At 35.3% G+C, this 25440-nt stretch overlaps 2 protein-coding genes across 4 annotated transcripts; both read left to right on the plus strand.

The window, feature by feature from the left end:
• Positions 1-1876: 1876 nt before the first annotated feature.
• On the plus strand, positions 1877-17372 carry LOC121988265 (ubiquitin-like-specific protease 1D). Of its 3 annotated transcripts, none has more exons than XM_042541713.1 (14): positions 1877-2271; positions 2847-2898; positions 6277-6347; positions 6419-6669; positions 8809-8869; positions 9430-9506; positions 9596-9625; positions 9714-9809; positions 12908-13010; positions 14268-14359; positions 15108-15230; positions 15955-16075; positions 16522-16632; positions 16706-17372. In XM_042541713.1, the coding sequence occupies exons 1-14, from the start codon at positions 1990-1992 to the stop codon at positions 16862-16864; spliced, it is 1629 nt and encodes a 542-aa protein (XP_042397647.1). In that variant the 5' UTR covers positions 1877-1989; the 3' UTR covers positions 16865-17372. The 3 variants fall into 3 exon arrangements, with proteins under 3 accessions (XP_042397647.1, XP_042397649.1, XP_042397648.1); XM_042541715.1 differs by having other exon boundaries at positions 15961-16075; XM_042541714.1 differs by having other exon boundaries at positions 9433-9506.
• A 1258-nt stretch (positions 17373-18630) lies between these two features.
• On the plus strand, positions 18631-24885 carry LOC121988301 (histidinol-phosphate aminotransferase, chloroplastic-like). The gene is made up of 9 exons (XM_042541716.1): positions 18631-18943; positions 19378-19461; positions 20583-20737; positions 20832-20929; positions 21157-21265; positions 21759-21916; positions 22758-22900; positions 22991-23131; positions 24550-24885. The coding sequence occupies exons 1-9, from the start codon at positions 18725-18727 to the stop codon at positions 24679-24681; spliced, it is 1239 nt and encodes a 412-aa protein (XP_042397650.1). The 5' UTR covers positions 18631-18724; the 3' UTR covers positions 24682-24885.
• The last annotated feature ends 555 nt before the right edge of the window (positions 24886-25440 follow it).

The following is a 25440-nucleotide window of genomic DNA, read 5'->3' on the forward strand; positions in this document are numbered from 1 at the left end:
CTTGGAACTTACTCGTCGTGCCAAGTGTCCGGTCACTCCCTTGACCTACTTGGACTTCCACCAGATGTCTGATCATCCTTGGTCCATCTGGATTTTCCCTTGCCTGGCTTCACTCACCAGGACTTTCACCTGGCTTCACTCACCAGGATTTCCTTCTGCTTAGCTTCACTCACTAGGACTTTCACCTGGCTTCACTTACCAGGATTTCCTTCTGCCTAGCTTCACTCACTAGGACTTTCACCTGGCTTCACTCACCAAGATTTCCTTCTGCCCAGCTTCACTCACTAGGACTTTCCAGTCAAGTATCTGGTCACTCCCTTGACCACTTGACTCTTCTTCAATCAATTTCTTATTGTCAAACATTTAAACCCAAACCAAGACTCAGCTTGGTCAAACAGGTCAACCTTGACCTGAGGGATGTTGCACCAACAATCAGGATTATATTACATGACAGATTACATCCTACCAAATCTAAACTTGAGCTCTTTAAGAACTTTAATTATTCTAAGAAATAAAAAAAATTATATTTTTAAAATTCAACTAATTTAGATTTATTTATCAGTTTTTTAAAGTTATTAGATGATATAATCAAAACAAAAAAAAAGAGAATTTAAAATGACTTTAGAGACTTAAAAAAATATGATAAAGAATTGTAATACATTTTGACTAATTTTTAAATTTATATTGATTTTGGTTAAAATTTTCTATTTAGTTCGAATAGTCAAAAATAAGGGTATAAAATGACTATAGAGAGTTCAATGAACAGGTTATTGAGCATAATGACATTCTTGATGTTTCCAAATATAACCAGCATCGTATTTTTGTTAAAAGAATAAAAAAAATTATATTATCTCAGTGCTAAAAATATTTAGAAATGATTAATGAGATCATTTTTAATTAGGCAATAATCAAAAGGGGTTGAGCTAGGATTCAGTGTAGGCAGTATACTGGATCACTTAAAAAAATTTATATGGTTACAATCTCAAATAGAGTTTTATTAGCTACACAAGCCGCTGGCTACTAAGTATAATTGATTATTCGACACTCGAATATAAAATATCAAAACCACGACTCAAAAAAACATCTAAAATTAGCATTTTTCTAAAGCAAACGGTTAAGAATAGTTTTATAGATACAATGCTAGAAGGTGAAAACTAAAACGGTTGTTTCGTAAGGGGTTACATAGTTGCTTGGTGAGGTAACCGACCGACGGCTTCAGTTCATAAATCATAATATGGTCATAAATCAAACATCTATAATTGAAATTTAACTATTGAGTTCGACTTAAAGGTAAATTTCAAAAGAATAAAGAGGTTTGCATCGCCATAATTTTTACGAAAGAAGAGAATTTTTTTTTTAAAAATTAGAATTATTTTTTCTTGAACTTTCTTGCTTGTTGAATAGGGCGGAGGAAGTGGCATGTAGAGCAAAGGTGTGAGGAGGGCAGAGCAAAAGTGTGACATGTGCGAAGATGAAGAGGGCGAAAATAATAATGTTGCACGCGATAGAAGATAATAATATTTGAATAATGTGCTCGAGTGCGACTACCGAATTCTCTCATAGTGGTACATTTGTTAAGACATGAATGTTATCACATTAGATCATGGGATCAAAATTTAACTCATCCGAACATACCTTTCTCCATAATTTACATCCTAATATTATCCGAAGGACAAATTTATGGGAAGCTGAGATAAACAAATCATCTCTTACTCGTTCGGCTACCGACCTCGGTGGGGATGGAATGCCATTGACGAAGAATATTAAAAAGTTACAGGCCTATTTTGATTTTTACCATTTTCATCTCAACATAAAAAAAAAAAAAAAGAAAACAAGGAAAACAAATATAATTATTACCAGTCCTTTTATTTGAGGAAGAAATATTGATCAGGTCATTCGTGAAAACTTTCTTCTCGCGTTTGAGGGGGCACAGGGATCTTCGGTGGCTCGCACTGATACGTAGACCGGCCAGCCTCCTCCGGGCCGGAGATGGCGAAGCAGCCTATAAAGATCGATTGGGAGGCGATTCTTCCTGAGACGCGGGACAACGGCCCGTCTCTGGAGGTCGAAGTGGTCCCCGTGGCGCCGCTGCAAGGTTCGGAGGCCGCGAGTTTCTCTGATCATTCGTTGCTGGGACCGATCCAGCGGGTGAAGAAGCTTCTTGCGTCGGAGGTCGGACAGCGGCTGAGTGACGGCGGCGCCAAGTTGAAGGCATCGCTGTGCCAGATGGAGGCGGAACGCGATCGAAGGAATCGTGCTCGTGACCCCAAGGTAGGTTGACAGCCCCACTCGATCGATGTTCGCGTAGACAGAGGGAGCAAATGATTTAGCAGGATTTTGTTGTGAGAAGAGGGAGTAGGATAGAATGAGATCCTACCAATGCGACGGCAGACGGAGTCCCTAGAAAAGGGGGTTTGCCCAGGATGTAGTTCTAATGAAGGAACTTTTTATAGCAAAACCTAAATGGAGATAGGGAAGTGATAAGAGGGTCGATAACGATGAAATGGGAAGAAATAAATGGGAATATGTAGTAATGGCAGGAGGTAAGTTTGAATTTGCATTTGGAATCAAAATGATTAAAGTGAGAAAATATCACCATTGTGGAACATGCTTTCTTTATTCTGGTGTTCAATCAATAAGAAAGACATTGTAAATTGGTATGGATGGGATATAATCACTCAAGATTGTTGTCGAAAGATGTTAAAACTGAGAAACTGCACGAGTTTCGAACCATGTCAATTAATCTTCTTTTGTATATCGCTCTGAGTTTAATTACTGTACTAATTGCCACTATGGTAGTTGATGAAGTCTAGTTGTTGTCAGTTTACTGGTTTGCTATGTTCCAGGATGCTGGAGGATGCAGTACAATCACTCAGTCAAAAAACACAGAATCCCCTGGTACAGTTCGTAATCTTCCTGCATATGCATAAACAATGCCCTTATGCAATACTTCCTTTGAATTATGCTGTCGTGTTTACTACATTATCACCCAGATTTTTTATGCCTGTCATGTTAGAAGTTTTCTATACATGGGCTAAAATTAATGAATAAATGATTTTGATTTTTATCTAGAAAATGGGGCTAGTTGAAGTTGAGCACACTCATAACCCATATGGATTTATCAACTTGGCTTAGATTTCAACGTGTGGGATGACTCTCAGCATCAAAACCTAATAATCCTTTATGGGGGTTATTTAGGGTTATTTCATATAAAGAGGTTAAGTTCCCTCTTCCCTCTCTTCTCATTGTGCTCGACCCAGATGCCATCTCAAGGAGAGAGTAAGAAGAGGAAGATCAAGAGGGATGAGTTTTTCTATATTTTGGCATAGCAGGCCTCCTAGTGGAAGGTCCATATGACGGGTATTAGCTTAGTGATAGAGCGCCCATTTGATAATTACATCCTTGTGCCTATGTTGTGAAGGCTCTCAACCACATGGACAGTTCAATGTGCTCATTAGCGCCTAACCTTGATATGTGAATCATGATGTATTCCTCCTTTTTGAATCAGAGTTTGAAACCAAATTTATTCTTAGGGAATAGATGGGGTGATTCGGATGAGATATAATGTAAACCTAACTTTCTATTCACTTGTGGGATTCAGGAAATTTGGGGTGAGGTTATGGAGAAAATCTAAGGCAAACCAAGACATGAAGAATAAAGCTATATTTTATTGTTTATAATTTTCAATTATCTTGTTCTAGATTATGTGGAAATCTTGGGCAGTATTTTTTCTCTTACATGTGATATCAAAACCCAATGTGTTATAAAACCCAATGTAGTATTAGAATAAGTCTCATGTGTAAACACTTATTGTATTATGCCTAAAAGGGACTATAAGAATGCACTTGGGTTCTTGTGCCCAAAATATAAGTTTACAATTGTTAGTATTTTTTAGTGCCCATAATATTGCTAATTACTAGTTCCTTTTTCGAGAACAATAATCAAACATTGATTTAGAAATATAAATTGTTTATTATAATTTTAGATGAAGGAGAGCCTTGGCTCAAGGTAAAATTACCGTCGTGTGACCTTGTGGTCACATATTCAAGTCGCTAAAACAACCTCTTGTAATGCAGAGCAAGACTGCGTACAATAGATCCAATGTGGTCCGACCGTTTCCTAGGAATTTGCATCAGCGGGAATTTCATGCATTAGACTACCATTTTTATTATAATTTTAGTTATGTACGGGTTCGAATCCTAGGAATGGGAGCCTTGGCGCAACGGTAAAGTTGTTGCTTTGTGATCAAAAGGTCACAGATTCGAATTCTGGAAATAGCCTCTTGCAAAAGGTAGGATAAGACTGCGTACAATGGATCCTTCCCTAGGACCTTGTATGGCGGGAACTTCGTGCACCGGGCTGCCCTTTTTTTCTGTACATGAAACTTTTTAACGTATATTTTTAGTTTGGATAACTTCATTTGCCCAAATGGGATAAGTTGTATGAAGTTATATGCTCATAGTTACTTTCATGGCTAAGACACTTTTAGTATGTCCTAATCCCGGCTTAAAAGGGATCATGCTGATGCGCCTAGGTCCTTGCAATTGCCAAAATTATCATTGTTATGGTGAATTGGAAAAGGACACTATAGCATGGATCTTTGCACAAAGAGGAGATTTAATGATGTACTTGGGTTCCTATATTTCGGCCTATAATTGATAGCAATTATCTTTTTCTATTGTTATTTTAATACAAATAGTTGCTAATGACCATTGAAGTATCTTTATCATAATGATCATATTGATGTTTAATCCTGAGGGTTAATAATGAGAGATAAAAAGATGATACTAATTTTATCCTAAAGATAATCTGAGTTGACCAAACCTGCTATTGATAACACCATGGAAGTCCAATCAACTGAATCTCTATTCTATGAATATATTTCTTTGAGCATGCATTTAGAAAGACTTCCACTAACCTTAATGCTAAGCCTTTCGTGCATAAGATAAAAGATATTGTATATCTATTAAGTTTAAGGCTAATACCTGATAAACAGACTAACCAACAGAAAAAATGTAATGTTTAAGCAGTCTAAGGGTTTTCATCAAGAAAATGGTCTAAACTCTACATTTGACCTAAATTCATTTTCCCATATTTGATGGTGTGTTCTGAGGATAATACCTTTAAAAATGGAAAAGAGTTGGAAGTTTCTTTTATTTTCCAAATAAATTTTGTTCACACTTACAAAATTCAATCTAACTTTGGGATACCTAGAACCCATGGTTCTCAGAGACTCAAGCTAATAAATATATTCATAATGATCAGACCAATGAAATAGAAGTTCCTAAATGATAACCTAAGGAATAACATATAGTGGAAGGGTTTAAGAACTCATACTATCAATAGAAGATGGTCAATAAAATAGAAGGGTCCTAATTGTAAGTATATTTGTAGTAGCAGAGCCGGCCCTGGGGTTGCAAGGTGGGGCCGGCGCACAGGGTCCCACCTCCGGAGGGGGGGGGGGATTTTTTTTTGTGACTTTTAATATTTTTTAGTAAATGGTAACCAAACATGTTCACTAAAAAAATAAATTAAATTAAAAAAGTGGGCCCACTTTTTTTTTTTTTTTTGTAATATATATATATATATTTTTAAGTAAATGCTAACAACACCTCGTTTTCGATAAAAAAAATAATTTAAAAAGATCTAAATATAAATTCTAAAACATTATGGATTGTTTTAATAAAAATGACCAAAAAAAACACGAGCCTTTTCTTCCTCCTTCACCTTTCTATTTCTATCTCCCTAAACACAAAGTGCCTTTATTTTTTTTTTGCACCAGTCCTTCAAAATCTAGGGCCGGCTCTGTGTAGTAGTTAGGGAAGAGTTTAAGAACACTTACAAACCAAGGTCTGTAGCTAGATATAGGGGAACAATAAAATTCTATTGTAGTTAAATTTATGGCTCTTAATATTGATTTTCCTGCCAATTAAGTGCATATATGGAACTAATTTTCCAAAGGAATAACAATAGCTTGTCTATTAAGAGATGAAAAATATATATTCCTCAATTTGATTGCCTGCTGTTCTTTAATGTTTATAGTTTTGTAAAAAGAAAGAAGATGTGAATTTAGAATACCAAAGTAAAAGAAACTTGTTTCCAGAAAGGAAGGAAATAACCTAATTGTGTGGATCACTATTCCAGAACATCTTAAAGTCCAGCACTTCAATATAAAAATATGTTTGATATTATCTAGAATTTGTTGAGCAATGGAAAATAATTGTTAGTTGTTTTGCATTTAAAAGTTGCTAATCATTATTTGCTTCTCTGGTACAGTTAAGGATCACAATGAAAATCCTATACAATCAACGTTTGCTGCTAAGTTTCTAGAGAAGTTAGAAGGGAAGGTAAATGTCTGACCTTTTCAATACTATTATTTTATAACATTGCTGGAATAAGCATTTCAATATTTTATCAGGCAGATGCTGCATTTGATGAGGACTTGAAAGTTATCAATCAACGCAAGGACATTGGTTCTAGGAAAAATGTGCTTCAGAAGAATGGAAGAGGGCATCACTTTATAATCACTTCACAAAAAACTAAACATTCTTCCAAACAAACACCTTTCAAACATGTTGGCAGATTTGTTAAGTTGAGCTCCTTGAGTGCTGACCATGGGGATCCATGTTCTTCCAGTCGTCTGAAAGAGAATTATTTCAATTACAAACGGTATCTTGCGGCTTTTTCTTTGAGTTTGAATTATTACTTTTTTTATGAATTTTGATATTTAAAATTTCTGTCCTGAAAATATATTCATCAAATTTGTTTTTGTTTATACCTTCATAAATTCTATCTTTAGACTCCCTTGTCATAATTATTAGTTTCTATTTTTCTCTATCTTTACTGATCATCATTGAGATGGGTCATTGGTTGTCCTTTGGACATAGAAATATAAAGTCAATAGTGAGCATGTAATAAAAAATATTTTTAATTAATATACACATATTTTAAAAAAAGTATCAAAATCATATCAGCATGGCGTATAATATTAAAACTATATCATTCTAGTTAGAAATTGAAACTCCAAGTGGACTCGAAATTTTAAACCTTGAGACAAAAATATGACACCCAAACCCAATTAGTCTGTTTCTTTTTTTTCTCACATTTGAATTTTGTTTTTTGAACTAATGATAGGTACATCCACATTTCACTGTGTGATAGAGTGGTTGTGCTATTGCTATCTTGTGACTAATCTCTTTGAAGCAAACATACATTCCTTTGGCTATGGTTTTAAAAATTATTGTCTCAACCTTTACTGCATAAGCGACCACGTAGTGGATTTTGAAGGGTGCTCATAGCAACCACATATGCTAAACCAAATTGACTTAAATTCCTCAGCTGCTCTATTTGATAGTTTGCAATTTGTAAGTTTTAACTTAATCATTTATGTTGCAAGAAATATTTATTGATTGTGTATGCCTTTGCATACCACATATCGCATGAAACACTTGACTTGACTTTTTATGTTTTTAATTGTTTCTAATGAATTTTTTGTCAAGTAATAATGGAAATATACAACAACATTTAACAACCAAGTCTTATCCTACTAGATGAGATCGGCTATATAGATTCTTCTACGTCATTATACTCTATCCCCTATTATATTATCATTTATATTTAAATAAACTTTATCTTGTTTTATTGTTGCTATAATAAAATATACAATGATGAAATATACAATAATACTTATTTAATTTTTAGTATATAAGATATCATTTAGTTTTTATGACAAATACATTTTTGTTTTAATTATGAATATATATTAGTTTTTTCAATAAATTTAATAAATTCAGATTCTTTCATGGTACTTAGGTAGAAAACAACAATATCATAATTTAATAATATTAAATTAATTGAATCATTCAACAACCCCTTTGTATTGGCTTATTATGAGACAAGTTTTTTCTGAATCAATTTGGGCGGAAATGCTGAAATATAATTTTTTTTTTTATTGAAAACATAAAAGTATGACAAGGTATTGATGCATAAACATTATGCATCTAAATAGAAAGCATGTGCATTTGTTGATCCATTTTAGGAGATGCATGTCACAAATATAGTGAATAGATTATATTAATTAGAGTAAATTAAATAAGATTTAATGAAAATGTAAATTGAAATGATTCACATATGGACATTTATTTATGAATTTTATATGTACATGTATTAAAATTGTATAGCATAATAGGTTTGTTAAAAATAAGAAAAATAAAATGGAATGCGTATGGATCGGCTCACATGTTGGGCCATATTTGATTCATCCTTTGCTATATATTTTAACAACACATCATCATCACGAAGCCATGGTTATCCCAACTATTTTGGGTCATCTATTAATTTTGACAAATATGTACTAAAAATTATCTCAAATTTGTTTTCTTATCGATTGGACCAGAAATAGCAATCCTGATGCATCACCATCATGGTTTCTGATGTGTTAAGCTCCATGCTTACACATAGGTGGTAGCTTCAGTTATTCTTCATTATCTAAGAACTGCTTTATGGTTCTTTAGTAATCTATAAATTGATCAGTCTACTAGCATCTAATAAGTTGCTTTCCAATCTAATCAAGTCTGTTACAATTACTTTGATATGCTGGTATCTTCTGTTCTATGCTTGTTTCATATTGTCTAAAAGCTTGAATGATGAAAGGTGACATTACAATCTAGTTTTATTCCATACCTTCAGGCTTTATGTGGCATAAAGTTTACTAATTGACATGCTTAATCGTTAAACCATTTACTAGTGAATCTAGTGATTCTTCGTACCTGTTTTTTTAATATTTTAATTTTGTGTTATTCATTCTAGAAAGAGGATGAATGCTCCAAGCATTAAGGGTAGGAATTCAGTGGCAACGAGATTACAAAAGGTTGGTATGCTTGTTTATATGTATCCTATTCTTTATGCGAATCATAGCTTCTTCAAGTTCAAGCTTTGTGTATCTTATTGATGAAAGCTTCACATTCCTGGTTTATGTGAAGGTTGTTCTTGCTGTGAATTTGACAATTCTATTTTGTTATCAGAATAAAAGAGACCAACTTGGAAGTGTTTTTCCCCTAAAACTGACTAGTTCAGGTTAAGTTGTTCAGTGAACAACTTTGGATGAAGCAGACGAACTGTTGATATATCAGACAAAATAAGTAGAGGGCTAGAATGCCATAGGAAAAAGGAGAATTGCATCAGCTATTGGAAGAGAAATGTGGGATTAATTACCTAAAACCAATGCTTAACTGATAGATACAAATAAGATAAGTCTATAGCCTAAAAATAGTACTATACATGACAAATGTTGATTGGCTGAAGTTCATAGCCTTTTTCTATGTGACTTCTAAAGAAAAGTTCGTTGGAAGTTCCCTCTTATTTTTTTTCAGTTATTGAAATTTCAAATATAATTATATACCTTAAGTTCTTCATTTTTCATAATGGAAGCAGGTTAGCGAAGTTGTTCTTTTGGATGAAGAAGAAACTCATCCTGTACAGCCAACAGAAGATAACTCTGATAATTGGTGATACAATTCAACTATTTTCCTCTGTATTGGTTAGCTGCTACTTTGTCAAACTGCCTTGCTAATGAGCATTTTCATTTTTTTTCTAGGACGGTGGTAAGTGTTTATTACCCTTCAAGGTCAGTCTTTTCAATTAGTTGAACGTACAAACTACGTGCCTTAATATCATCTCCAGTGCCTCACAACTAAAGTGTCTACTTGAAACAGGGATGATCCTGAATCTGTAGAGCTTTCTTACACAGATATAGCATGTCTAGAGCCTAAATCATACTTGACATCTTCCATAATGAATTTTTACATTCGGTAAGTACTACTAGATTTACAGAAATTTATCTTAGAAAATCAACTTATAAGGATTTGGTAGGATGAATACAATTGGTATCTAACATTTGGTATCACTAGGGTGTATTTGGTAGGATGAATACAATGGAAACAGTTAATTCCTTATATGATTCCATCTTAATTTTTAGATTGATGATTCAAGATGGAATTGTCTATTTCAAAGAATGACCAATTTTGTTATATTGTTTAAAATGTTTTTTTTTAAATCAAGAACCAATTTATAAAACTAGCTAATTTGATGGGTTTATTATTATTATTAAAACCCCATTTTTCCCTCATCCGTGAGACCATGGAAAGCCTTATTTGCCTAATCTGTTTCATCTCTCCCGGATTATCACTTGTCGCCATTGTTACCAACTTCGTCTCTTTCTGTATCTGCACTCGCATCACTTTCCTTCTCATTTTAGAAAATCAGCTATCTAACATTTGGTATCACTAGGGTGTATTTGGTAGGATGAATACAATGGAAACAGTTAATTCCTTATATGATTCCATCTTAATTTTTAGATATAATGATTCAAGATGGAATTGTCTATTTCAAAGAATGACCAATTTTGTTATATTATTTTAAAATGTTTTTTTAAATCAAGAACCAATTTATAAAATTAGCTAATTTGATGGGTTTTTTTATTATTATTAAAACCCCATTTTCCCCTCATCCATGAGACCATGGAAAGCCTTATTTGCCTCTGTTACCAACTTCGTCTCTTTCTGTATCTGCACTTGCATCACTTTCCTTCTCCTTTGTTCAAATGTGCATTATTTTCCTCCTTTTGTAATCGCCTCTATAGATTACTCACTCTGCCTCAATCTAGTGGAATCTAACTTCTGATGCTTCTCTTCTTGACCGATAACATCATCGTCAAATGATGTATGACTGAATAGGATCATTCCCACACCGCCTTCTCTTTATTTATTGTTGTAGACCTAGCAACAATGTCAAAGGCTGCTGCTGCTGCTGCATGTGACAGTCTTCGTTGTCTTGTGAGCCTGCGATACACGATATCACAAGACACTATTTCTCTCTCCCTCACAAACCCCTCACTGTCATGGTTGTCTTAAACCAAGTGTTGTCAGAAGTTGTTTAACGTCAGTTGGTTGTTTTGCCGAAGCCTACTGAGAGATGTAGCAGCTACGTATAGTAAATCTCACCACAATGGGAAATTTAGCAGGCTCCAACAAAACAACCCGATCAACTGATTTTGGACAATTTTTGACACCACTTGGTTTACAACAACCACGTGAATAAGGGGTTTGTGAGGGAAAGAAAAAATTTGTCTTGTCATTTCGCATGTTGCATGCTCGACTACTATCACATGCAACAACCTTTGACATTATTTTGCTACGTTTACAGCGATAAATAGAGAGAAGGCAGTGTGGGAGATCATTTAACGACGATATTGTGAGTTGAGTAAACAAGCATCGAAAGTTAGATCCCACATGATTGAGGCAGAGTGAGTAGTCTGCAAAGAGCCAAAGACAATGACAAGGAGGAAAACAATGTGAACGAAGGAGAAGGAATGTGACTTGAGTGCAAATAGAGGAGGAAAGCAATGGTACGAGGTTGCAACAAAGCCATGATTAGGGCTATGCGAGGCAAGGCTTGGTTGTGACATTGCTTTAGATGACAGGCAGGTAGTGTCAACGACTTTGCCCAAAAGCCTAGGGGCTGCAGTTGTCCATGCAAGCTAGGGCCAACTATCAACGTCGAGTGCACACGACATTAGATGGTGGCATCAGGGTTTGCACATGTGTGAAACATTGGTGCTGGAACACGTGATGTCGGGTACAATGCTAGAGTGCAAGCACCAACATTGTTCATTCCTATGCAAGGGGGTGGAAGAGATCACTGACAGTGTTAGCTTTTGGCCCTGGTCCCAAGTGGTGGTAGAGCAAGAGATAGATATATCGTGAAAGATGAGTGATAGAGAGAGATTTACTGGCAACTATGGCTTGGTTCGGGTTGGCGATGTGCGCTCGTGGTGATGTCAATACTGACAGCTTGGGTTGGGAAAGTGAAGGAGCGGCCTGGTGGCAACGACACACAAAGAGGAAGAGAGAAGGTTCAATATAAGAGGGAAATAATATGTGGAGAGAGAGGGAGTAGGTATAGATAATCTTAATTTCCAAAAACTTCACTAACCCAACCAAACATAGCTGAACTAGACAGTCTCAAATATAAACTTGGTTCATCTTAAAATTGGCCAAAATGAGTCCCTGTTGAGTCAACATGACTTTAATCACCAAGTTTAGTTGATAGACTCCACCTAAACCTAAATCAACTTCAACCTAAGCCTAAACCAACTTCAATTTGACCTGTGAAACTCAAAATAGTGGTTCAGTTCAACTTAATTCGAATCTGAAAATCTACAAAATAATTTAAAATGCAAAAATCTAAATACCATAAAATACGGGATCTAAAATGTAACGTTTGTCACTCTCTTTCCATTCTCCTTAAAAGCCTTAAACCACAAAGATGCCCCCACGGGCATAGCTTAGGTGGTAAGTGGATGGAGGTTTGCCACTTGAGGTCAAGGGGTCGAACCTTGCGGTTGGCAGGGCGTAAATCCTTGCACCCCATATAACTCAATCACCCCCCGTCACCGTGATTTACCTGCTCTGTATTGGTCCTGGGGTGGGCTGGTGGGGGCGAGCACTTCGCCTTTTGCTACTTAAACCACAAAGATGTCAAACTATCTGTGTTGCAAATGAAAGACAGTATTACCTTAACTTTGTTTGTTGTCAACTCTGTTTACTTTGCTTTGTAGCTCAACGATATGACCTATTTTCTCAAATATTGGCCTGAATAAATAATTTAGAATATAATTTTGAAGGGGTTAGTATATGAAACTTTTAAATTTTAATGTGAGATTTGGTTCAAATTCATAGTATATTTCTTCAAACTTAATATCATGCAAGAAATACATGAAATCACTTCTGGTTTGCTCTGTATATCTTCCATATTTTTAGTGGGAAAATGACTGCTAAATTTTTGATACATATACCTATGTGTGATTCACCTTCATATTTGTATATATGACTAGTCCTTTGTGCTTCAGGTATCTGCAGATGCCCCTATCCTTGGTTGATAGACCAAAAGGATACTATCATTTTTTCAATACATACTTTTACAAGAAACTTGAGGAAGCTATTTCACCCAAGGTGGCATTTCTTTAACATGCCATGGTTATTGATTTATATTCTTTGGTTAATATAACAAAAATTCAATACAGATAGAAGTATTCCTTTCAGTGTACATTTTAAGTAAAAATCCTTTGATTTGGAAATTACTTTTAAGCAGGATGAATGTCTTTTTAATCACATTGAAAATGCCAGTCAAGAGGCTAATTTTGATATTTGAAAAATGACAATGCGTGCTGTATTTGAATAATTTTACCTATCTTGAATATATTTGTATGCCATATGTTGCTGAAATGTTCAGACTATACATTTCTTGACATTTCTCTCTTTAGCTCAGCCATCTACTATGGTTGCTGTTTAATGCTTACTAGTGGGTGTGGCTGGAAGTTGTGGGTTTGTTGGTCTTTTTTTTTACACTATTTATTCTTCTCTAATATTGGAAGTTGTGGCTGTTTATGTTTTTTTTTTCTTTTGATATTCTTGTAGAATGATGAGCTATTCAAATCTGTACTTGTGTGTCTGTATTGAAAATGCAAAACTATCCATTCTGCATTACGTTTAGCTTTGTTGGGTGGGTATAGATCTCTGGGCTGCATATTCTCATTTTATTTGTGGGGCACCTTATTGACACGGTTGCACGTCACCAAAACAAGAGACTGCGTTTATTGTGATATATTTCTGGTATTTAAACCTATCCTTTTATGAAAAAAGGTCCAATTTTTATTGTTGAAAATTTTCAAGCAACTTATGCATTTTAAATGATTTTAGTGTCTCTCAAATAGTGTTACTGAGATTTCATAGATTGTAATTATGTAAGATAGAATTTTTGCATTTACTTGGAGAAGATGGAATAGGATAGAAATGTAGTAGTTTAAGTTTAGGGAAAAATGCATATATCATATTATTTCCATTTTATTCCATTAATCTTGTTTTCACATATTTGTATTTATTAGATGCATAACTACATTGTCCCTTATTTTTGCTGAAATTGCATGGAAATAAAATAGAGTAATCGATTTAATTAAATCGCTTCCAACTAAACGAAAGAAAGATAAATTGGTAATTTTTTATTTTTTATTTTCTTCTCTTTCCACTTATCTAAACACAACGTTGTTGCTCAGGGATGACTAGATGCATACCATTGCCTGCTTATTATTAGATACATTTGAAACCAATATCTTAATTTCACCTGTTTTACTCTACATATGATAGATTGATCTTATACCCATTTCTCATTCACTTTTGTCAAAAAGATAACTAGAATACTTTACTTGGTAGGCTAGCAAGCAATGCTTTGAGAAACTGAGGAGATGGTGGAAAGGTGTTGACATATTTCAAAAGTCTTACATCTTCATTCCTGTTCACCGAGAGTGAGTACTTACTTTTCCTACCAATAATGTGAATGGATCTAGTTGTCTTTTTTCTTTCATGTGTTTCAATATTTTCCCATTCTGACAATGATTAAACGAGACTGATGATCTTAGTTAAAGCCTTACAGGTATTAAGTATTAACATGAATTTGAAATGTTATCCATATTGTTCTTTGCGTAGTTGAGAGACTACAATAGTCTTTTTGCTAGTCTTTGATGCATCTGTTTATCCAGATTCACCATGTGACTGAATCATTTTATGGGAATCTCTTCCAAGTTTCTTTGAAATAAAATGGTGAAGAATGTGCTATGTAAATGTTATCTAGTTTTTTGATTGTAGCTTTAGCCTCCCAAGAATTTTTGTTGACTGATATTCCACATTATTTTACTGATATTCTGCTTCTTTAGGTTAATTGAAGTGTACAAAGTTATCTGAGGGAACGATAAATCTGATATCTGCTTTCTGTGGTTAGTATGTTGGAGAGAGCGGTGATTCCTATATACCTTGAAAACAAGATGTGTCATGCTAGTTTTACCTATATTTGCTCAAAAGTCTCAATAGCTTTTAGCGGATTTGGATTTTTTAACTCTTGATTGCAGTTGAACAGATATCTACTTTATGACCTAGATATAAACTCTTTGACTGATGAGGGTCAATGCCTTTTTGTAGTGATATAATAATTCCTGGCAAGTTCATAGAATGTGCAAAGTATTTTAACAAATGATAATCCTTTTTTCCTGTAATCAGTATGCACTGGAGCTTGGTGATTATCTGTATACCTGCAAAAGAAGATGAATCAGGTCCAATTGTCCTTCATTTGGATTCACTGGGAATTCACAATAGCTATTTAATATTTGAAGTCATTGAACGGTGAGTTGCAGTCAAATCCTTAGTCTACAACTAATGTACTCCATATGTTTATTTGTCTTGTTATATCCTCATAACCTTTGAGCCGACGATTTAAATTTCGTTCCGTGCTAGTCGGCACAAGCAATAAATTGTATTTAATTTTAAATTGATCAAAATAAATCTAAATTAAATATAGCTTAAACCTACTTGATAGACTTCAGTTAATCTAAATAAACTTTTACTCAATAAACATCAAACATTTCACGAGATAATATCAAAACTTAGATTTGAACATTCAACATCTCAAATATAACTCAATAATAAGCATCTATAGCGATCAAATATTAATAAAAATATTTTTAATTAATATATTTTTATGTGCTACACTAAAAAATTAACCTGTCAACTTGCAAGCAATCATTAGCCATAATTATTTGCCTATTATGTCGTTGCAAATGTTATCATATCAACTAGTCGTATTTCATCAGTATTATTGTTGGTTGTACCTAAACTATATGCATTTAATGGAAGAACTTCAGAATGACATTATGCTGAGTCTCCTGTTTGAAAATAGAGATGCATCAGAAAATTGGTTTACATTTGTTGTTCATCTTCACGTTTGAGTGCGTCTTTACTTGTTATACTTTTCCTAAAGTAACTGACTTACATAAAAGAAAAGATGAATTTTCCCTGATATACAAATAGTACTTATATATCCACAACAAATCTAATATTCAAATTTTAGCTGCAGATATTTGAAAGAGGAATGGAGTTACATGATCCAAAACTCTCCTCCCCAAGATCCTCCTTTTTCAGATAAGATATGGAAAAACTTTTCACGTAGAGTTGACAGAAAAGTGATCACGGTAATCCTTGGCCTAGAAGAGCTGAAACATTTTTATCCCTTTAGTTTACAGTAAAGAATCTTTTAGCAACTTTGCTGTATTTCTCCATGATGATGAAGTTTTTTCTTTTAGTTCATTGAGTGCCATACACTTATGGGAATATGTATCTTGTATTTCTTGCAGCCATGTGACATTGAAAAAAAACCTCCTTGGTGTCTTTATTCCCATCATTACATATGTATACAATTCAACATTGTACTAGTAACACACATGCCTTATGTACAACACCCCATGCTGGATGACATCAATCATTTTCTGTAATTTTGTTACAAATAGATATTACCTATTGTCCTCTCAGATAGTGTGAGTAGGTCGGACCAACTGTTCACTCAAATTGAGTTATGCAGAAATAATATTATGATTGCACCAATTCTCACGGGTAAATACTTTCTGTACCCTGGTACCAGGTTCCCCAGCAGAAGAATGAATATGACTGTGGCCTTTTTGTGCTCTACTTCATGGAGAAGTTTATTGAAGATGCACCTGAAAGATTTAGAAGGAAACATCTCCACTCTATGGTACACGACACATCTCCAAGGGTGTTGTAGCTGTTGCCATTTACTTTTCTAACTCCTTTATCCTGTCAAACAGTTTGGTAGCAAATGGTTCAAACCCGAGGAAGCTTCTGGATTGAGGAGTCGGATTCGAGGTCTGGTCCTCGAAGTATTTGGCTGTGCTATGACTGAGAATGATAAAGCAAAGCCACCAGCATATTCCTGTGAGCCACCTGAAGACGATTGTTTGCAATGATTTGATCCCTTCATTGAACTTGGACTAGTTAGTCATCTTGAGAAATTCGACTGTGAACAGCATCGTAGAGGCTGTAGATAGTCATTTGCTAAAGCCGGCAAACTACCAACCTGAAGTACTAGGGACGTTGGTACACCTACCAAAAGTTGGCTCAGCAAAGTATGAAGTTAAACAAAATAGTGAATCCGACCTTGGATGAAAACTGAGTTGAAAATTTGCCGTTTTAAGAGAACCCTTGACATGCTCCATCATCGGATGAGCTCTCACATTTGCGAAACGAGGCTCTTTATCATGGCGGGATGTATATTCTACTGTCAATTTTGCACTGTTTTGTTGCTTCACTATATGCTTTGTAGATTGTGAACAGAGAATTGTGTGCATGTATATATTCGTCTAGGCTATGAAGGGTCTCTTCCGTCTAATTCCTTGAAGAGATTTTTGTAGCCTCAATGTTGATCAGAATGCTCCTATCATCAGAATACAGCCTTTTGCCTGGTCGTTCATAGAAGATGAAAACATAGCAGAACAATTATGCATGTAATTACATTCACAGTTGCAGAGAAAGGAATACGCATGAAGATTAATGTTTTTATATCGTGATTTAAATAGAGACAAACATAGAACAAACTCTAGACGCATTGCCATAAATAGCTCAGCTCTGCATCATACCATATCGATTCACCACTTCATTCATCTCGGGTTGTTTGATCCCAGCACATTTTCATCACATTGCTAGAGAGCTTGGGCAACAGCGTGGAATGTTCTATCACATTTTCTATGTATGGGTTGCCATGGAGAGGACCTGCAGGTTTGTTAGCATCATTGTCACGCCAATTTTACAGTCATACGAGCAAAAGCTGTTTGTTCACAAGGAAGTTTGGTTTAGATTTCAAGTACCTTTAGAAAGTTCTTTGACAAATTGTTTCTATCATATTCTTTGAAATGTAACCTTGAAGGCTACATTTCTGACTAGTATATATATTGCTCCTGCGAACTGTTGACGAATTCATCAAGGGGCCTCAAGAAGGGCATGCTTTCTTTGTGATCAAACACATCTTCTCTCTTGTGCACTGTCGAACAAATGATATAATAGTTAAGCCTAAGTACATGTAAGCTTATTTATCTTTTTAATTACCTTATTTAAGTTTTTTTATTAAATATTATTAAATTTGAGCGGAGGTATTTATGGAGCTAAAAATAGAGCTGTCAGACGAGCCAATTCATGGCGGGGCGGGGCGGGTCGGCCCGTGGCGGGTTAATCATTTGGCGGGGCGGGACGGGCCAACCCGCCAACTTGGCGGATTGGGAAATTTCCAACCCAACCCATTCTAAGGCGGGTTGCGGGTTTGGCGGGCCAACCTGCGGACCCATCAAAATTTTTTAAAAAAATTAAAAAATATTTTATATCTTTAACATTTTACTTCGAAAAAGTTTTCTACAATTAAATGTATACATAAACATGTATTTTAAATATAAATGAACACAAACAAGTACTTAAGTGAGATGAAAAGTATTATTTTTATTTCAAAATTATAACAAAGAAAGATAATAAATTGGCCGACCTGCGCGGGTCGCGGGCCTAGGCGGGTTGGCCCACGACGTACTTGGGTTGATAAAATTTCAACCCAACTCACTTAAATTATTTGGCGGGACGGGCCAACCGTCAGGCCCAATCTAAATTGACGGCTCTAGCTAAAAATGGTTATTGTCTTTGTAATTTAAGCAAAGTATTTGTTTATTAAATAAAACTTGTGTATTATTTTCTTGTTGTGTTAAGTGGTTAAGTGACGAGTCCACGGACAAGCGCCGTCACCTCCCAGCGTCGCTCTCGACGGTTAGGGTTTGCTGCGTCGGAGCTGGATGGGCGCGCTTCGTTGCTCGACGGCTTTCTGCTCCTCCTCAGTCGCCGATGTCAGACGCGAATCCAGGCGTTCCAGGACCGTGGGTGGGCGTTTTATGGCTTCCTCTTTGCCGGTGGAGCAAGTCAATCCATCCCCGAGCCAATCGTCCACCGGCGATTCCTTCATTCGCCTTCACCTCAGGAAGCTCGCACCTTATCAGCCGATCCTACCTTTTGAGGTGAGAATATGGAGACGGAATAGTTATAACCCCTTCGATTTCTTGCTGAGTTGCAAAGTTCTGGCCTTGATTGTGACCGTCAGACGGATGGTTTATTTCCAATTTACCAAATGGGAAGTAATGCTTGGGCTATGTGAAACGAAGAAGTATTAATTGAGCATGTCCTGTAGAAGTCGCGTGTGATCATATGTCAGGGTGAAAGTGATGAAGGGGACAATGTCAGGCTATTGAATTCTGGATCAACACTATTATTAGTAGATGGTAGGTGTCTTGCATGCTTAGCCAGGTTCTTCTTTTGCTGGTAAAGTGCATTCACCAACTATTTTGGGGATGATGATATGCACTCTCTAACTACTGGAGTGATGATAAGTATAATCAATTCTATTGTCATTGTTGTCGACATTATATGAGGCTGATGCTATTTCGATTTAAAGGTATTATCTACACGCTTGGGGAGAAAGCCAGAGGACATAGTCAAGCTGGATGCTAATGAAAATCCTTACGGTCCACCTCCAGAGGTGAGTTTTTTTTTAAAAAATATTTTCACCTTAATTAGATTGAAATGCCTAGAATCAAATAAAAGAAACTTCATTTTTTCCTTGTAGTTGCTAATCGTTCTGGAAACAAGTTGTGCCAAATTTTAGGTGCCATATACATGGTTCCTTTTCAAGTCTAGGTCTTTGTTTAGATGAAATCTGTTTGTTAGGTGTCGTATTATTTGACAAGTTTAGGAACATACTTTCACATATATATATATATACTTGCATTGTTAAGTTTTACAAAATTTTGAAAAACAAATTTAATTCTTTAAATATGTTAATCATGTGAGTAACTAATTGAAATTTCAATTTCTCAGTTTTGCTCAATTTAAGAATATAAAAACTGAACCAAAATGAAATTCCATATGTAAATTCTTACAATAAAATGAAGTGTTTTGCTAAAAAGCCTAATCAAAATTTCAATTTGGTTCAGTTCTGTGTTTTTTTTATTCATAATTTTTTAAGTTTGAACCTAATAATAAATGCCGGTCTTGATTACAGAGTCATAAGAAGATGCAACTGATCAACTAGTTTTTGTATCCTAGTTACAGTGAAAGTAATAATTGCAATGCTGTATAAATTACAAAATAAACCACTGAACCTTATAATGAACACCTAATTATGTATCTTGATTACAAAGGCATAAAATGATCTAAGGGATCAGCTAGCTTCTGTAACCTATTTATATGAAAATAATAATTGTAATGCTGTGTAAATTATAAATTAAGGCACATATGACATATCCATCTAGTTTGTCTGTAAAATACAGGTGTTTGAGTGAACAATATCACAAAAGAAACATGCATTACATGTCACCATAGTCTGTCATATGCTTATATCAATTGTTCAGAAAACATGTTAACTGAAAACTGTCTGTCCATGACAGGATGACTGAATGCAAGCTTATCTTGCCATATCATTGGTTACAGGCATATCATATATAATACTAAATACAATTATTATAGATAACTCACATATGCATTCTGTTTGTAAAAGATAAGCTTTCCAGAAAACTTTATTGCAATGAAATATTTATAATGTATCACCTTATCATATTGTTCCTTTACCCAACCAGCTTCTTCCTTTCTGATAATTAATAGGTCTTTGAGGCTTTGGGAGCACTAAAATTTCCTTATGTTTACCCTGACCCTGAGAGCCGTCGTTTGCGTGCTGCTCTTGCTGAGGATTCTGGCCTTGAATCTGATTATATACTGGTTGGGTGTGGTGCAGATGAGTTGATTGACTTGATAATGAGGTTTTAAATGAAATGCCTTCAACTTTCTAGTTTAACTGAGTTATTGGCTTGAATTAAAAGATGTTCAGTAAATTGTACTACTGACTTTGTGCAGATGTGTGCTCGATCCTGGTGATAAGATTGTTGATTGTCCTCCAACATTCACAATGTATGAGTTTGATGCAGCGGTTAACGGAGCAATGGTTATCAAGGGTACTTTAATAATTTAATTTACTGAATGAACTCCGTTAACTCATTTATGCAACTTCACTTTTGAGCGGCATGCTCATTAGTTTTATTAGGATTCTCAATTCTTTTCTTAGCCTGGTATATGATATCTTACATCCAAATATATTTTTTCATCAATCAAGATAACATCTTTTTCCATTTGTCACAACATTGTTTTGCCTATGTACTAACTCATTCCTCATTTCATGCAGTTCCAAGGATGGCAGATTTTTCTTTGGATATCCCCCAAATTGTTGAAGTTGTAGAAAAGGAAAGGCCAAAATGCATTTTCCTCACTTCTCCAAACAACCCAGATGGAAGGTAAATGCAAGGGTGAATGTGACTGTTAAATTAAAGGTGTGTGTGTATACCATGAATTGTTGAACTTGTAGAAAAGGAAAAGCCAAAATATATTTTCCTGATATCTCCAAACAACCTGGAAAGAAGGTGGTGGTGGTCTATGACATTCCTTGAAGAAAGAGATATAGAAGCTTTATTTTTCACTTCCTTCATTTAATCTGCCTCATTTTGGATGGATCAATTTTGGTGAAAAGGAGAGGCCAAGAGCTCTCTCTTAAGTTGTTCTCTCTCTCTCTCCGTTCATATATCCAAGTTAACAAAATTTCTCTTCCCCTTTCCTCTTCTTTAATTTTGGATCCCTTCCCTAAGCCCCCGCCGAGTTAACACCACATAAGTGAAAGTTTCTAAAGGCCTTATAGCTGAAACAATTTTTTGTGCAAGTACGATTTAAATTTTTTTAGAAATTGTTTCTAATATTTGTTTTTTTATTGCAATACTGCTTGTTCATGTCCAGCATAATCAGTGATGAAGAGCTCCTCCAGATTCTTAACTTGCCCATCTTGGTTGTGTTGGATGAAGCATACATTGAATTCTCTGGACTTCAATCAAAGATGAAGTGGGTAAAAAGGCATGAGAACTTGATTGTCCTCCGAACCTTTAGCAAAAGAGCAGGTAGGTTTTTTTTTCCTGCTTGTCATGGTCATCTTTGAAAGAGAGATTAATTCAGAAAGGCCTTGCTAGTAATTAATGCTCCTTCATTAGATGCACATGAAGACCAGTTTGATGCACTTGAAAAGTTTGTAGTAGGCTGCATGTTAGGATAATGAAGAAATAAAGCAAAGAATCTTTGCTTCAATTTTGAAGGGAAATACATAAAATTTATGTTTTTTTAAAGTGAATTAAGTTCAATTATTGCATGGTGCAAGGATATATAAAATAACACTTCATAAGATGTTAATAGAAGATAATGCATAAAATAACACATTTTCTTGTGGTAATGAGGTGAACCATATCACCTCATGGCTGCAAAAGATAGAAAAAGGAACCACAGATTTTACAAGTGGGGGTGTGTTGTTATCTGTTAAAATCTAGATTAAATGAGTAATAGTGTAGTTGCTAAATTTTTTTGCCATTGTCTGCTGGTTCATTTCTTATTCTAGGTTTTATTCTAGGTTTCAAAATGTTTGTCCTCATCCTAGTTTTCCTTATTCTTTGTTGTCTTGTGCATAATGTACATAGTTTGTTGCTGTAAGACAAATAAAATTACATTATATAACATTGAAAATATTTGTGTATCTTCATGTTTCAGTGGATGTTAGTGTTGTGTGAGTATTTTTTATGATTTTTTGTGCATTCATTGGTTCTATTCTCTTGTTAAGTTTCTGTTGCAATAAAAAGCAGTGAAAAGTTTCAGGTTCTTTTGCTTATGAAAGTTTTTCACTTGCAAATGTTTCTCCACCTTTTCTATCTTTCCAATAATGTGATTTTTACTTTCTGGTTGTTGCAAAAACAGGTTTAGCTGGGCTCCGTGTTGGCTATGGGGCCTTTCCTATTAGCATCATCCAATACTTATGGCGTGCAAAGCAACCATACAATGTATCTGTTGCAGCAGAGGTTTCTGCATGTGCAGCTTTGCAAAATCCTGAATATCTGGAGGTCATCCCCATCCCCTTTGTGTGTTTTTGTTATTGGTCCTCTTGGTCTGTTATAATTAATGAGTATCTAATGTTTCCTTTCTTTGTTCAGAATGTTAAGAATTCTCTAGTGCAAGAAAGGGAAAGGTTGTTTAGTCTTCTAAAAGGAGTGCCCTACCTGAGTCCATATCCAAGTTGTTCCAATTTCATTCTTTGCAAGGTTACATCTGGGAAGGATCCTAAGAAACTTAAGGTAATTGGTTTTGCGAATAATTACAAATCCAGACGATTTAGTAGTTTTTATACATGTTTCACATGGTCCTGGATTCTTCGTTCTCCTTGTTTACTTTGGTATTTAAGATAAGGAAAAAACTCAAGTCTCCAATTGGCTATCCATATGAACTCATTCCACAAAATCCCAGTTATATAGAACCTAGATTTTCTACTTTCTACTTATCTAATATATCACATTGGAGTCATGTTGACAATTAGTTAGACAATATAGCAAGAAACATTGCTCTAATTTTGTTGCATTATCTCAAATTGCTGATTAATGCAGCCAACGCAGAATTTCCATGTCATACAGCAAATTTCATCCAATTTGAATTTGTACTGCATTTACATTGCAAGGGCATTCTGTACCTTCAACACTAATGAACTTACTTTTATTCCAATCAATGTCTTGTCCTAGACTCCTAGTTATCATGAAATACAAACCAATGCAGTTTCAGATTCTCAACTCATTTCATCACTGGCCAGTGTTAACCAATCAAAGGACTTAGTATCACTAAAATCTGTTGCATTCAGCTCATGAAGTTCCTTTTAGAATTGCAGTAATATTTCAGCCGATACTTCAGATCAGAGTTTAACTATCATATGCATGCTAGTTTCAGGATATGCTAATCATATTCCTTTCAGTAAAGTTTACCACTGTTCAGTTGTAAGCATTCATAAACCAACAGTCCCTGGAAATATTTAGAATTTAGGCCCTATTGAATTTCATATAATGCATGCTCTTCTGCTTATTGTAGCAATCTGCTGCAGTAATTCATTAATTACAATTTGTTCAATTTTTGCAAGATTGTACTACTACAAAACGTTACTGAGCTAGTTTATGAGATCATTTCATATATGTCCTCGCATATATTCTTCTTGTATGTAATTTATGCATCGGGGATAAAACTCCTCCCACCCCTAGTCACTTGACGGTTGGCTATAAGCTAATCTCGAGATTTACTCCCTTCACATATCCTGAGGACAGATTGTGAGGGGCGTCTAGGGTGAGCGTAATCACCTTTTATTACAATTATATGGAATTTATGCATCTGCCTAAATGTATCAATAGGGCTTCCATATACGTATACTTGTCATAATTAGTTTCATACATACTCGTCAGATATATTCAGATGCATACAGCAATGTACCTAATAAATAAAGCTCTGTCTCTCATGTTGATCCTGGATATGTTACAGTAACACAACTATTGTGGATATAATGCCTCATTCTTTATTGTTTCCTTAATAATGTGAATATGTGGATTCTGCATTCTCATTTGTAAGTTCGTCTCATAAGGCTCAAGAATCTGTCTAGAATGTGTTAAAGGTTTATTGTATTTTTGTTAGTTTGGAAGGAACTCTATGTGCCAATAACTTAATTTGTTAACTCGTGCAGGAAGACCTAGCAAAAATGGGCGTGATGATCCGGCACTACGACAAAAAAGAGCTAAAAGGATATGTTCGAATTTCGGTCGGGAAGCCAGAGCATACAAATGTTCTCATGAAATGTCTTAATCTTCTAAAGTAATCTTCCTCTTTCAAAGGTTTTTGTTCCATTCAAGATTGCAATGCCAAAAGGTTAACTTAATTGGTCATTTTAAGTGTATACATCCTGCAAAGAGGAAACGGATAGGAGCGTTGGTTTTTAGAGAAGTCGATCTGCTTGACTTCATGTACTATTTAGAAGTTTATTTATGCATTTTAAACTTGGAATTGATTGACATTTCATTCACTATTATAAGTCTCGCTACTTGCACACACGTAGACACACCGAAGAATACTAAAATCTTATTCTTTATTGCTTGCTACTTTTGTCCAAAGCACTTTTTTTATGTCTCCTCCCCATCCTACTCCACCAGCCCTCTTTTAGTGTTGTTGCCTAGCCAACAGCATTGTCATCGTCCAACCAGCCGTGGCTTGTCGTACACGGTGCGTTCAGCTGTTTGTCATGCGCTCGATCGCCACCCAGATTGTCAGCCCATCGCCTGCAACCTGCTGGAGCCGCCGGTACTCTATCAAAGCTTCAAGCCCTAGCTCCGGACGACTATATGTGGGTCTTGTAACATTTCGTACAATCGATTTTGAACCAAACCAATAGGATGAGATCTGCGGTGCCTGGACCATGATTTCATGACTGTTTGCCCTCGGGTTTGGTACTATGGTAAATCGATGGATGGATTTCTCCAGTAATGTGGGTTTGATTCTCAGACAATACAAATAAACGCCTAATAGACTTTTCTCTCTTGATTTCATGACCGTTTGATCATTATTCTCACACAACGGAAAT

This window comes from Zingiber officinale, chromosome 1B (genome assembly GCF_018446385.1).
Source record: "Zingiber officinale cultivar Zhangliang chromosome 1B, Zo_v1.1, whole genome shotgun sequence".
NCBI classification, from domain to species: domain Eukaryota; kingdom Viridiplantae; phylum Streptophyta; class Magnoliopsida; order Zingiberales; family Zingiberaceae; genus Zingiber; species Zingiber officinale.